This window comes from Mastigoproctus giganteus, chromosome 4 (assembly GCF_048544385.1).
Source record: "Mastigoproctus giganteus isolate SK-2022 chromosome 4, ASM4854438v1, whole genome shotgun sequence".
NCBI classification, from domain to species: Eukaryota; Metazoa; Arthropoda; class Arachnida; order Uropygi; family Thelyphonidae; genus Mastigoproctus; species Mastigoproctus giganteus.
The window spans coordinates 198215109-198230038 of NC_143578.1; the positions used below are offsets into that span (position 1 = coordinate 198215109).

The 14930-nt window shown below is 34.6% G+C and overlaps 1 protein-coding gene across 1 annotated transcript in view; it reads right to left on the reverse strand.

Annotated features, from left to right (window-relative positions):
* Positions 1-14930, reverse strand: part of LOC150087314 (E3 ubiquitin-protein ligase LRSAM1-like) — a 149941-nt gene that overhangs the window by 35262 nt on the left and 99749 nt on the right. Inside the window, exon 4 of the mRNA XM_090372444.1 lies at positions 9115-9159. Within this exon, the coding sequence (XP_090228570.1) occupies positions 9115-9159 (45 nt within the window). The remainder of the gene's footprint in view (positions 1-9114; positions 9160-14930) is intronic.

The following is a 14930-nucleotide window of genomic DNA, read 5'->3' on the forward strand; positions in this document are numbered from 1 at the left end:
TATAACAAAACAAATGAGGCTCTGTCGGAAAATCTACTTCAACATTAATAAGTTCAGAAAAGACTGAAGTTTTTGCTTGATACTCTGCATGAGAAATGCAGAGAAATTTGCTTGATACTCTACATCAATGTCGGCTATTGATAGTGGTACGTCTGTTTCATTTTTTCATCACTTTTACCAGAGTATAATCCTGAATGTCAACACTGTTACTGTCATTTTTATCACTAGAATTTATTGAAATATTTTCACGAATATTGGCTTCATCTGCAGTTTGTATATCTTTCTCCTCTTCATTCCTATTAACTCCTTCTTCCATGACTTTAGTAGGATGAAAGAAGGTGTCTAAGCGCTAACATTTAGCTGCTTCTTTTTCAATTTTTTCCTGTTTGTTTAGCTTTATTCTATCCCATCCAGATAGCTTTTTTTTTATTGCTCATCTTGTAAATTCTTGTTTAAAATTTTATCCCATAAAAATTAAAATTTCAATAGCTTAAAAACTTTTTTTTGGACAGTCTCAAACAAGATGCAATTTCAATAGCTCACTGCCGACAAAAAATTTTTTACAACATTTGTGCTCAAGTTTGTTTCGAAAAAACTTTTACCGATTTTCAAAGTTAAATCAACAACATCTATTAGAATATTTTTAAAAAAAAGTTTAAATCAATTTTTGTGTGACATTTCAAAGAGTAGTGTTTATAAATACAGGCAGTCTTCTACTTACGAACTTTCGAATTACTAACTTTCATAGATACGAACTTTTTAGGGGTTCAATTCAAAGCTCATGCAAATCTACATAACATCAAGGTGAAGCGGCAAGCGCCAACGGCATTGCTGTTGAAGAATTTCCAAAAACACTTGCTGATATCATTGAAGATGGGGATTACCAGCCACAACTGATATTCGATGTGGACAAAATCGAGCTCTTTTGGAAAAAGATGACAGACTTTCAACTTACAAACCAGCTGTTGGTCCCAACTGAGTTCATAAGTAAAGGACTGGCTGTAGTTTTTCTAAATTGTGTTTCAGGCAAATTAAAAGTTTTAGCATTTAGCATTATCTTCTTTGAATTTTAATGCTGCTAATTTTAAAAAACTGAAAAATTTTAGCATTTAGCATCCTTTCTTTTTAACCTTTACGTTGCTAAATTTCATTTAGCATCATACCTTTTTTTTTTTTATGCTAACTTGACTAAAAAAATGCTATATTTAGCATTGAATGACAACTGCTTGTAATACAATTGTTTTACTGTCTGTTTGTAATATGGTCTATTTCCCTATCAAGAAATTGTGCACACTTCCATAAGTGCCATTTAAAGCAAAAATGTTTCAGGAGGAGCATTTGCTTCTCCTGAAACATTTTTCTCAGCATGGTCTGTACTTGTTAACAGGAGAGATAGCTTCTACAGGGATGGTATATGCTTAAAGAAAAAGGGTGCAGATTATTTGCTGATGCTATCGAGGCACTGTTAGGTGGGTTGGAAAACTGCTAGCTTAGGGGAATTCACAGATTAATAGAACAACAGTAGCCACTGGCAAAGGTGAAAGTGATTTTTGCACTGCTTCTATTGGAATGAGCAGCAGCCTGGAAAACAAGGTGCGGCAGATTTAAGAGACTGCTGCAAGTCATTGCAGAACAAGTAAATACATGGGCTATGTTAGAATAACTAAGAATAAGAACAGGTGATGTATACTTACGTTTTCACCAATGCTAGGAATTTGGTAAATAAATTTGATGAATTTGAGGTGTTGGTCAAAACATCAAACACAAATATTGTTAGGACATCAGAGACATGGTGTCACACAGAAATAAGGAATGCAGAATTGGAATTGGGGGGTACAATGTGTACAGAAAGGATAGACAGTATCAGAAGGGAGGAGGGGGTTATGCTGTTAGTTAAGAAACACATAAAATCACAAGGCAGTGCATCAAGTTGACATAGGGATAGGAAGAGATGAGGGGTTAAGCCAGTGGTTTTCAACCGGGGTGCTGCGACAACATTCCAGGGGTGCCATGTAATTTGGGTTTAAGTTACTTAAACTTATTATTTTTTTTTTAATTTATGTTTATTTCATTATAAAACAGTGTACAGTATCTTTTTAATTTTATGGTGATTTATAATTGATGTTAGTACCTCTATATAAAAAATAAAATTATTATATTATATACTGTATATATGTATAATTTGTATGATGAAATGTAATTTTTATAATTATATTATTGTAATAACTATCATATAACACACACATGCATTATTTATATATTTATATATATATATTTATATATATACATATATATATATACACATAGAGAGAGAGAGAGAGAGAGAGAGAGAATCGAATCTAACAGGCAGAAAATTGAGTAGATTGAGTAGGGGTGCTGCAAAATAAAATAAATTACTTAGGGGTGCCATTATTAAAAAGAGGTTGAAAACCACTGGGTTAAGCTGTTAATGAAGAAACACACAAAATCTAAGGCACTGCGTACTGTTGGCATCAGTGGACAATGCAATGTTGAGTCAGTCTGGGAAAGAAAAAAATGAGGGTAGGAGTGTGTTACAGGCCTAATGATTCTGATGAATACAAACAACTGTACAGAGAAATACCATGGGACAGTAAATAGAATGTCTTATAATGTACGATTTTAACTTCTCAGATATTGACTGGAACTTGTGGATTGGTCACTTGCACATTAGCAAAACTTTTGTGGATTTACTGGACGATTGTTTTCTACAGCAGCAGTATGTTCAAGAAGCAACCAGAGGGAGTAATACTCTTGATCTGATTATTACCCTTTATGATAGTCACCCTTTGATCCCTCTTCGTGAATTGGGGTCACATTTGCAAATCTCCATCCATGGGAACCTCCCCTGAGTTCAAAGAAGCTCTCATAATTATGGCTAAGGGTTTGCTTACTTCCTTTGCTGCTTCCTTTAATATAACAGGATAGATCCCATCCACCCCAGGTGCTTTTCTTATGTTTAACTTCGACAATTTCTCCTCCACTTTGCTCTCCTTTATTACAAAATCATTTAGCTCTGTACCAGAGTTTGATAAACTTCTGGCATTCCCCTCCCTGAATATCTCCTCATGTGTGAATGTAGATATGAAATACTCATTCAGTTTGTCAGCTACCTGAGCAGGATCATCAACAGTCAATATCAAGTGGACCAATCTGATTCATCCCTTTCATTTTAGAGTTTACATAAGTAAAGAACTCTTTGCATCTTATGCCAAGGATTTCTCATAATCTGCCTTCACCTGTCTAATCTCCTTTTCTTCTTTTTAGGGTATACCTTTAAAACATTAATCACAGTAGCCTTGAATGCTTATATACCATTATAAAAAATATTCCATGAGGAAGATTCCAAGTTGGGATGAATAAGGAAGTTTCCAGATTACTTGAGCAGAAAAATACGGCATGGAAAAGTTACAGAGCAATAAAAAGTACTGAAGTCTCTAACAGCTACAAAGTGATCTGTAATAGAACCACATAAAAGTTTGGCTGACAAAGGATGATTATGAGAAATTGCTGGCAAAGAGAGCAGAGAGTGGGGATAAGGAATTCTCCATGTATATAAATGCAAAGAAAAGGACAAAACAGATCAGACCCTTATGTAATGGATGTGGGATAGTATTAGGTACCCCAGCTGAAATTTCAGATGAACTCAAAACAGTTACTTTGCATTGATATTTACAGAAGAAAAACCCTTTGTGTCAATGAGATATTATGGGGGTGAAGTTGAAAAAAATGTAATTAATGATGTTGAAATTTCACATGTTTATTTAATGAAAAAACTTTCGAGCCTACAGGCGAGTAAGGCTCCTGGGATTGATGGTATATACCCTATAAATGGCCTCCGTAGCCAAGTGGTCAGGAGCAGGAGTGCAGTAGCACATGCTCTTTGAGTAGACCGGGGTTCAAGCCCCTGACTGCTGAATACGGTCGATCTGCCAACCCGCACTGGACCAGCGTGGCAGATTATGGTCCATTTCCCACAGCATGAATTGTTGAGGAGGCTTCCATCCTGCAGTGGGTTGATAATGGCTGCACTTTACTACTTTTTTACCCTATAATCTTAAGGGCAGTGCAAAACAGAGTGCATTGAACCATTGAGGCTAATTATGAGAGCATCACTGGACTCAGGAATGATTCCGTTGGATTGGAAAAGTGTATTTCCAATACATAAGGATGGTTCTAAGAGTGAAGTGGGAAATTACTGGCCGGTCAGTCTAACTTCAGTAGTAGGGAAAATCATATAGACAATGATCAAGGGCAAGAATTCAGGATCACTTAGATAGAAATGGAATTCTGAAGGATACTCAGCATGGTTTTCTAAAGTGAAAATCGTGTTTAATTAATCTGATTAGCTATATTAACGTGGTAACTCAAGAGCTTGATTTGGGGAATAATTTCAACATTGTTTACATTTCGGCAAAAAATTTGACTCAGTCCCACATGACTGAGTCAAATGTTTTTATAAGCTGGAACAGGTTGGAATCACAGGGAAAATCCTTAGATGAATAGTTGGATGGCTGGAAAATCCTTAGATGAATAGTTGGATGGCCTTAGATGAACAGTTTGGAATCACAGGGAAAATCCTTAGATGAATAGTTGGATGGCTTCAGGGCAGGAGGCAGAGGGTTGTGATAAATGGTTATTCCTCAGATTGAGTTGATGTAAGAAGTGGGGTTCCCTAAGGATCAGTATTGGGACCATTATTGTTTTTGATTTTCATAAATGACATCAATGAAGAAATAGATGTGATGTCTACATTTGCAGATGATGTAAAAATTGATAGAATAGTTAATGATCACTGCCAAGCAGAGCCTCTTCAGAATGACCAAGATAGACTTCAGGGATGATCAGAAAAATGGTAGCTATGCTTTAATCCAGCAAAGTGTAAGGAATTACACCTGGGGAACAGTACCCAAAATAATTTATACACTTGGTGGAGTTGAACTAAAGCAAGTAGTAGAGGAAAGGGACTTGATACAATCAGACATTAAGTTCTCCGAACATTGTAGATAGGTTGCAAGGAAGGCATATGGTGTCCTATCTACTGCTAATAGAGATAAGGACGCCATAATCCCATTATATTAAGCTATTGTTAGATCACACATATAGAATACTGCGTTCAAGTATAGAGATCGCACCTAAAAAAAAAAGGCCCTGTGCTTCTTGAAAGAGTCCAAAGATGGGTAACTCGCCTGGTGAGATTGGCAAAAAGGGCGTCCATATGAGCAAGACTTTGAATATGTGGGTTGCAGAGCTTGGAGACTAGGCACCTTAGAGGAGACTTGATTGAGGTGTTTAAGGCTCTGAGAGGCATAAGTAAAATGAATGACAACGAAATTTTCATGGTGATAAATGATTCTAGAACAAGGGGCCATAATTTCAAATTACCCACATGAGGAGGGGAAATGCATAAGTAGTATATTTCCTCTTCTCTTGTTATTTATTTATTTTTTTTAATTTTCTTCTTATTATTATTATTTATTTATATATTATTTATTATTTTTTTTTGCAGCATAAGCCATAGGCTTCTTGCACCATGGGGCCATTGCTAATACTAATAAATAATTAACAATTGTGTTTGCGATTTGTTGTAAATGCCTCTGACCTGGTGGTCAGAGTATATACAAGAATATAACTGAGGTGTATAATCACTGAAGGAATTGAATAAAATGAAGGTCTGTTCCCCCTCATAAGAGAAACATGAACATGGGTAGAGGCTGACAGTTTGGGGAAAATCAAAAGGTCAGCTGGATAATTACCCACATGAGGAGGGAAACATGTAAGTTGTATATTTCCTTTTCTCTTCTTATTTATTTATTTTTTTATTTATTATTTATTTATTTTTTTTGCTGGAGCAGCATAAGCCATAGATTTCTTGCACCATGATGCTATTGCTAATACAGTCGATTCCGGTTATTTGAGACACATCGGGACTAGTGAATTTTGGCCCGATTAAGCAGCTGCCCCAATTATCCAAAGTTTGACGTAAAAAAAAGTTAAAAATACAATGGACCCCAGCTTTACAATTGGTTCACTGTACAATCAAATCACATTACGATAGAGTCACCATAGAAAAGTACCGTTCACTATACGATGTGCAGTAAGCGCCAGTCATTGTGAATTGTATTTTAATTCTATTAAATGGCAATTCTAATTAGCGAAAATAGGAGGAATATCGTCCACAGGCTATGAAAGTAAAGATATATTAAGCACAAATTTACCCTTTATTACCTTACCAATTAAAAGATTAAATGATACGTGAAAATCAGAAGAATATACGTGATAATCGGAATAATTAATATGTACTGTAATATGTACATACTAACTAGTTGACATTTCTGTTCACTGACATTTGTGGGTGGGGGTTAAAATTTAAAACAGTAAAAAGATAAGCAATCAATAACAAAGAACACGGCACATGCAAGTGAGAACAGAGTAACAAGTTACGAAGCTTTAAAAATAGGAATGAAGAGAATTCTGAAAATTAATTTTTTCATATGATTGAAGATTCCATGGAAGTGTAAACACATTTCACCATAATAATCCAAAGAATTCCAACTGTCGGAATTCAATTATCGCATCAATAAGATCGAGTTTACTGTCTGTTTATGATAGATTGCACTAACAGAAAAGCCCAATAAACAGGTGACTGCTAATTGTTTTTATTGTTTTATGGTTGTGACCTCCAGAAATCCGACCAAACCACATGGTGCGGTTGGAGACAATCGTAGGGTAATCTCCAGTGCTGCGGTCTCCTGCCCCGATTAACGAGCATGTTGTCCCAATTAAGTGAAGTAATCCCTGGCTATTTTCTTGACTAGGTTCTGTTTTTTTAAGATTTTCCCCAAAGAAATGGCTGCCCCGATTAACTGGTGGTTCAAATAACCAGGATCCACTGTACTAATAAATAATTAACAATTGTGTTTGTGATTTATTGTAAACGCCTCTGACCTGGCAGTCATACCAGAGTATATACAAGAACATAACTGAGGTGTATAATCGCTGAAGAGAATGAATAAAATTAAGGTCTGTTCTCCCTCATAAGAGAAACATGAACCAGAGGGCAAAAATATAAACTCTCGGTATAACAGAGGATCAGACCTCATAAAGGAAAATGAACCTCCTTCCCCAAATGTGGTGGAGGCAATGATCTGGCTAAGTTTAAAGCAGAACTGGAAGAATGGGAATAGTAAGAAGATGCTGTTTTATTTTAATTATTATTTTACTTATTTTTGGCTGATGCAGAAAAAATCTGCTTCCTTGCATCATTTGGCCTTACCAATACAATTCAAGGTCAACATAACTGAATTATGGAAAAATCACTTATTGAAACAAAAGCAACTGTTTAAAAATTTAAATTTGCAAGGTTCTGTTTAATCAATTAAACACTAATCTTGCTCATGACTAGCAGAATGTAGATGTCCATCACTTAGAAAAATGAATATCTTCAGTTTTCTTGGTAGGTTGGATAAATTATGAGTAAGATAAATTATGGCATTACGTGTTCTGAATCAGGATACTGATCTTGCCATCTTACCTGCTGACGATGGATACAGAACTGCCTGACGTAGCCCAGTGGTCAGGAGCGAGAGTGCATAGCACGCGTTCCTTGAGTAGACCGGGGTTCAAGCCCGTGACTACTAAATACGATAAATATTTGTATTGACGATTTATTGTAAACTCTACTGACTTGGTTGTCGTGCCGGAGTATAAACAGAAAATTCATTCATTCATTCATTATAGATATAAAAGACTTTGATGCTCTGGAACTGTTGCAGGATAGTAACACCTAATATACTCTTGTAACCCATTACATCCTGGATTAGTTCTCCTACTACAAACTAAATTTTAAACAATATTGAAACTTTGGTGGGTAATATTGGGGTCTTTAACAGAATTTCAGATATCTTAGGGGTTTATGAATACAAGAAGAGAGGATATTAGTTTCTTTCAATGTCATACCTTTATGCACTTGCATACTTAAATGGCATGCTTTACAGTGTTCAACATTGGAAGAGGATCATACACTTAGCAGAGGACAAAGCTGAATATTTCCAATATTTGCAAAAGACCTCAGGAGCTGCCCCAAACATAAGAAACAACAATACATACCACTTTTGTGTTTATGAATGCTCTGTATAATAAGCATATTTGTAGTTTGGCCATAGGATTCCCTGTGAGTCCCAACATGGCTAACCTTGTTGTGGAAGAACTAGAAAATAGAATTACGATGGAATCATATTAAGGTCTGGAAATGATTCATTGATGACATTTTTTTCATTATAACTTGCAAACATAAAGATAACCTCCTGGGTCATTTAAATGGATCATCCTCCTTAATCAAATTTACCTTAGAAGTAGAGTGTGATCAAGCCCTCCCTTTCCTTTTTCCAGTTCACTGTGGACTGTTTTAAGCTTGAACTGTTTAGTCTATGCTAAGAATGAGAAGAAAAACAGCATAATGTTTCAATATATTTTATTCTTTGGTGTAGGGTACAGAAATCTGCTCGTTTCATTCATTCACGATTTATATGTTGGTGAAATGGGTAGTATTTATTATTACTATAAAACCCAGCCTGATACATAAAAACATAATTAAAAAATTAAAAATGTTCATCCAACATACCAACATTTTGTGGTATGTAGTTATATTACAGAAGAGTAGCTATAAGAAATATAACTAACCACCTGTAATTTAATTACAGCTGGATATCAGAGAATTCTCTTTTAGTGAGTCATTAATTGTCAGAAACAAACAAATTACTACTTAATCTACTCTAGTTTTACTCCTCTTGTAAAACAAGAGTATAAGTAAACTTAATGAAGGGTTTGTACAGACAACTGGATGAAGCCAGGTGACATTCTTTAAAAATGATGCTGAATAAGCCTGGCTTCCTAGCATTAGTTAGTCTTTATTAATACTAATGCTAAAGTGCACACAATTAAATTTGCTTTTAAAAAAGGCATTGCTAGTGTGCATATTTGTGTAATTGTTGTACAGCACTGTAAGTGACCATTTTTTCACAATATATGTTCTATTCCAAACACAAGAAAATACTGCATAACAAAAAAACAGTATTTATAAATAATTATGCTCACCTCTTTTCGAAACACACGGCACATCGAATATACTCCTGGTGGAACCTAATGAATTGGAAGAAATATGAAAGGACAAAAAAGCCACAAAGCTCAGAAAAATTCCTTAACACAAAATACACAGTTCTAATATACAGTAAAAGTTCAGTAACATAAGTACAGTTTATAATGAGAAATTCACTATATTAGTTATGATAGAGCTGAATGGAGAACTCATGGTGGTAGCTGTACATGCACTCACCAATATTACAGTGGTACTAATTAAGACAAAGCTACAAGGCCTGAAACAGCACATACATTTCCAAAGGGTTCTGGAACCCAACATGATATACAACCATGTAGTGCTACCATGAATTTTCCAACTGACTCCATCATTCTTAATACTATTATGGAAAGCTGAAAGAAGAATCTTGGCAAATTTCCCACGCACTACTTGCATTAAAATTAAAAAAAAAAAAAAAATACATAGATTTATATATTTTCATTAATACTATAGACTTGCTCCTCCAATATTATTATTAGCCATATGGTGCAGCGCCTCTGTAGCCAGGTGGGCAGGAGCAGCAGTGCGTAGCACTGCTTCTTGATTAGACCGGGGTTAGAGCCCATGACCACCAAATACGGAGGATGCTAATGCTCCTAAAAACCAAATAACAACAACAACCATATGGTAAAAGGAAGCCTGAGGCTTATACTGCACCAGCCAAAAAAAATATATATTACCCTGAGAGAGAGAGAGAGAGAGAGAGAGAGAAAGAGAGAAGGGAATCACCAAGAAAAAGAAGAATGATGATATCCAGCTCAGGATCCTCGGTATGCCAAGCCCATACCCACCAGATGTGAGCCCCTAGGGTTAATGCTAAAAGTCAGTCCTCATTGTATTCAGCTCAACACCAAGTTGGAGGATGACCATGCCTACCATTTTTGAATGTGTTAGCACAAAGGGTTGTTCTGCTCATAAAGACTTTTATATGTAAGAAGCCTATGTGCATAGAAGCCTGGTATACAATACACCAGTGATATGCAGCCAACATACTGCCTGCCTAAACATTTTTTGTAGCCCATCTCAGCATATAAGAATATTTCAATATTTTCATAAAACATGCAGTTCAAGTATCAAAAGAAATAAAATAAATAGTTGACAAAAACATAAATTTAAATAATATAACAGATGGCATCAGTGTTATTTCCACACTCTTACATCAGTACTGAGCTAAATAGAGAAATAGGAAATTCTCTTGCACTGATAAGTGATGTATATATAATTGTTCAAATGTTAAAATATCACGGTGTTTATGTAATAGTTGTTGCCTGCTACATAACAAATATTGCAGATGTGAAGGATGGCATCATATATGAGTTCTAACTATTGATAATTTAAAAACACTTTGTGGCAAAGGTAAAGAAAGCCCAACACAAGAACAACGAGAAATGTCGAATAACTTACGCCGAAAATTAGTTTCCTGATACGGCACTCTAGCACTGCTCGCTCAATAAACAGATGGTAGGTGTTATCGGTCTGGAGCAGAAGTCGAGAACGATATATTGCTGACAGGTAGGCATGGAAAATGATATGCTGACTGGTGTGTGAACACAACAAACGATGGCATCAGTTTAGCATCACTTTAGTAGCACTCAGAAGCTCTAATGGTCACTTGTCTCAATGGTAATTTGCCCTAATCGCACATGCCCTAATGAACGCTTTCCATAATGGTGAAAAAAAGTCAGGTTACCTCCACTTGAATCCCATGGGAGCTTGAACCCCTCCCAAAGTTGAGGGGGTAACCTAACCGTTTTTCTTTAAAATTATGGGTGGACTAGCGCATAAATTTTTTATTAACAAAATATTAATTTTTTATTACTGTACTTTTATTTTTAAAGACACTCATGCGGATACACACGTATCATAATGTCAATCAACACCTCAATAGCTATTCACTATATATATATATATATATATATATATATATATATGTTTAATTGTAGATTGTTACCGATTATTGGTGTTTTTCATATAAGTATTAGTGTTCATACAAATTTGTAATCAAGTTATCCTAGTCTGGTTACCTTCATTCCATATGGCCTATACATTTTGAGTTAAGATAAAAAGTATAATGCTAAATGATAATGATTTTTCATAACATTTTATCTGTAGCAAGATAATTATTAAATCTTAAAGACTGTACAAATTTATATAATAATATAACGTATTGCATTACACCATGTGGCTGTCAATCCCCTACTTCATCGGGGGGCTTTGAGTGAATTGACAGCCCTTTTCGACGTAATGCCTCATACTTACCCCTTTCTGTCTGTACCTATACCAGTTTTGCTATTTTAGTTTATATTTTCAGGTTCATTTTCTTAAAAAAATTTTTTTTTTTTTTTATAAATTTAAATATTATTTATTTTCCTAATTTCTTCTATTTTTAGGTTAATTTTCTTAATTTTTTTAATTAATAATTAATTTTTATTTATTTAAATATTACTAGTTTATTTTTTATCGATCTCTTCAGCAAACTGTGATAGGGTACACAAAGCCCAACGGGTAAGTATTCTATATTGTAATACTACTACTTACATAGTGTTGTACTCCGGTGCAGGCCGTTGAGTAAAAAGGGGTTTTCCCGCCTTCTATTAGTTTTTATGGGTAGCTATTATTACAGCGCAGTCGCACTAACTAATTACTCTGTGTGCTGATGGCGCATTGGTCTATGTCCCCGATTTTCATGCCAATGCATTCTATGGAGGTTTGTTGTTAGATGGATGAATTTTTAAACTTTATATAGGTTGTGTTAACATGTGGATTAAATCTTATTTACATGTGTATTTACATTATTTTTACATTTTTTTTTTTTTTTATATATATATGTGTTTTTATGCCTTACCATGGGACTGTGCCGGTACCACTTTTCTAAGGTGTAACAGCACGTATATGTCCAGTGGTAAAGCTATACATATATATATATATACAGCCTCTTACTATGGGTTTTTTTTTTTTTTTTGGGGGAGGGGGGGTTAAATTTGGCAATAGGTTGTAGTGCAGTCAGGTGACGAGCCTTGCCTGAGTGCAATAAACCTTATAAACATAGGGATACTTTTTCTGAGTAAATACTATTTTATTTTTATATGGTTTTTGATGAATGTATGTGGGTCTACATTGGGGTGGTGTTTTCTAATATTTGCATATATGGCAGTTTTTATGTGATACCTACTGTATCGTTTGGGAATTTTGTTTATATCCAGGGTTTTGATGAGTTTTTGTATTGCCATATTTACACTATCTATATTGTTGCAGATTTTTAAAAGTCTGTTTGTTTGATTTCTTATAGTATTACCGTGTATATGCTTTGCTATGCTACTCTCCCAGTGTGTGAGTTTTATTGTTTCGAAATTAAAATGATCTCTTTTATCATGGTGATGTGTATATATTTTGTCTGGGTTGATGGCAATTTCGCTGTCTAAGTAGACAGCTTGTTGGTTGTTATCCGGATTTGTACATTCAATTTTTAACTCTGTTGGGTAGGTAAAAAAAAAAAAAAAAAAAAAAAACCCATAGTAAGAGGCTGTATATATGTATATATAGCTTTACCAGTGGACATATACGTGCTGTTATGCCTTAGAAAAGTGGTACCGGCATAGTCCCGTGGTAAGGCATAAAAACACACATATATATAAAAAAAAAAAAAAAAACATGTAAAAATAATGTAAATACACATGTAAATAAGATTTAATCCACATTTTAACACAACCTATACAAAGTTTAAAAATTCATCCATCCAACAACAAACCTCCATAGAATGCATTGGCATGAAAATCGGGGACATAGACCAATGCACCATCAGCACACAGAGTAATTAGTTAGTGCGACTGCGCTGTAATAATAGCTACCCATAAAAACAAATAGAAGGCGGGAAAACCCCTTTTTACTCAACGGCCTGCACCGGAGTACAACACTATGTAAGTAGTAGTATTACAATATAGAATACTTACCCGTTGGGCTTTGTGTACCCTATCACAGATTGCTGAAGAGATCGATAAAAAATAAACTAGTAATATTTAAATAAATAAAAATTAATTATTAATTAAAAAATTTAAGAAAATTAACCTAAAAATAGAAGAAATTAGGAAAATAAATAATATTTAAATTTATATAAAAAAAAAAAAAAAATTTTAAGAAAATGAACCTGAAAATATAAACTGAAATAGCAAAACTGGTATAGGTACAGACAGAAACGGGTAAGTATGAGGCATTACGTCGAAAAGAGCTGTCAATTCACTCAAAGCCCCCGATGAAGTAAGGGATTGACAGCCACGTGGTGTAATGCAATACGTTATATTATTATATAAATTTGTACAGTCTTTAAGATTTAGTATTATTATAAAAATTTATGCAGAAATTAAGATTTAATAATTATCTTGCTACAGATAAAATGTTTTCATTAGTAAAATGTTATGAAAAATCATTATCATTTAGCATTACACTTTTTATCTTAATTCAAAATGTATAGGCCATATGGAATGAAGATAACCAAACTAGGATAACTTGATTACAAATTTGTATGAACACTAATACTTATATGAAAAACACCAATAATCAGTAACAATAACTGGCGCGTATAATGTACAATTGGCCTATGGCAAAAATACAATGGCATTAACGCAGCACAGAAGAACATACAAGTCTAAAAGAATACATACATCTAAACGTAATAACCACATATTATATATATATATATATATATATGTGTACTGCCAGTCTTAAATGCTCTAAAAACTAATAACATCACTCATGTACTTTTGACTTCATCAGTCTATTCACCAGCATAAACCATGTTAACTTAAAATCCATGCTAATATAATTTACAACAACTACTTAGATATTATTGGTTGTAAGTCAGTCTTTTGGAATAACCTAGTTAATCTCTGTGTTTCCAACAATTACATTTTTGACGGTAAATCTATCTACTTACAAACCATAGGTATCCCCGTGGGTAGCCCTTCTAACTGCGTCTTAGCTAACCTCTACCTATATTGGGTCGAGAGAGCCCTACCCTCACACATACAGCTTTATAGATACATTGACGACGTGACCATTTTCAACTACCCAACTTTTAAACAGGACTTTGCTGGTTTTTATCCCGCAGAACTAACTCTGGATAAAACAAATAATGACCTTTCAGCCAACTACCTAGCCCTAGACATACAAATCGACAGCCCCCCCATACTGCTATCAACATATACAACAAAAGAGAAGCTTTTAGCTTCGAGATAGTCAGTCTCACCCATCGGCACTCTAACATTTCTAAAAAAGTTCATGCAAACATAATTCTTTTCCAATGTATAAGAATTATGCAATTCCACAATATGCAATAGCATCAGCCTATTTTCAGACAACATTAAAATACCCTACAATAAATTACTACATAATAAATTCCCGGCTGCTTTCCTCTGCCATCACTTCACAAAAGCATTTAACACTATTAAATTTAAAAATATTACAAACTACAACCCAGTTCTAAACATCATGTCAGTAGACTGACCTCCTTTACATTCTGGCTTGTACGTATTGTATAGTTTCATAGCCCCTTGACTCTGACGTGTCTCACAGTGTGGAAAGCTCGTGCCCACGGATTGCCTATTGACAGGGGTATTATGTTTCTTGTCTTGTCGTCATCATTTTTGTGTATTCTTATATTTTTATTTTTTATCTCACTCTTTATCTTATTTTGATTTCTTTAAATTGCCACTATTGACTTAAACATGTGAGGCAATTGTCCAGCCATCCATCCAGGGGCCACCTGTGGTACAGGCTTGCA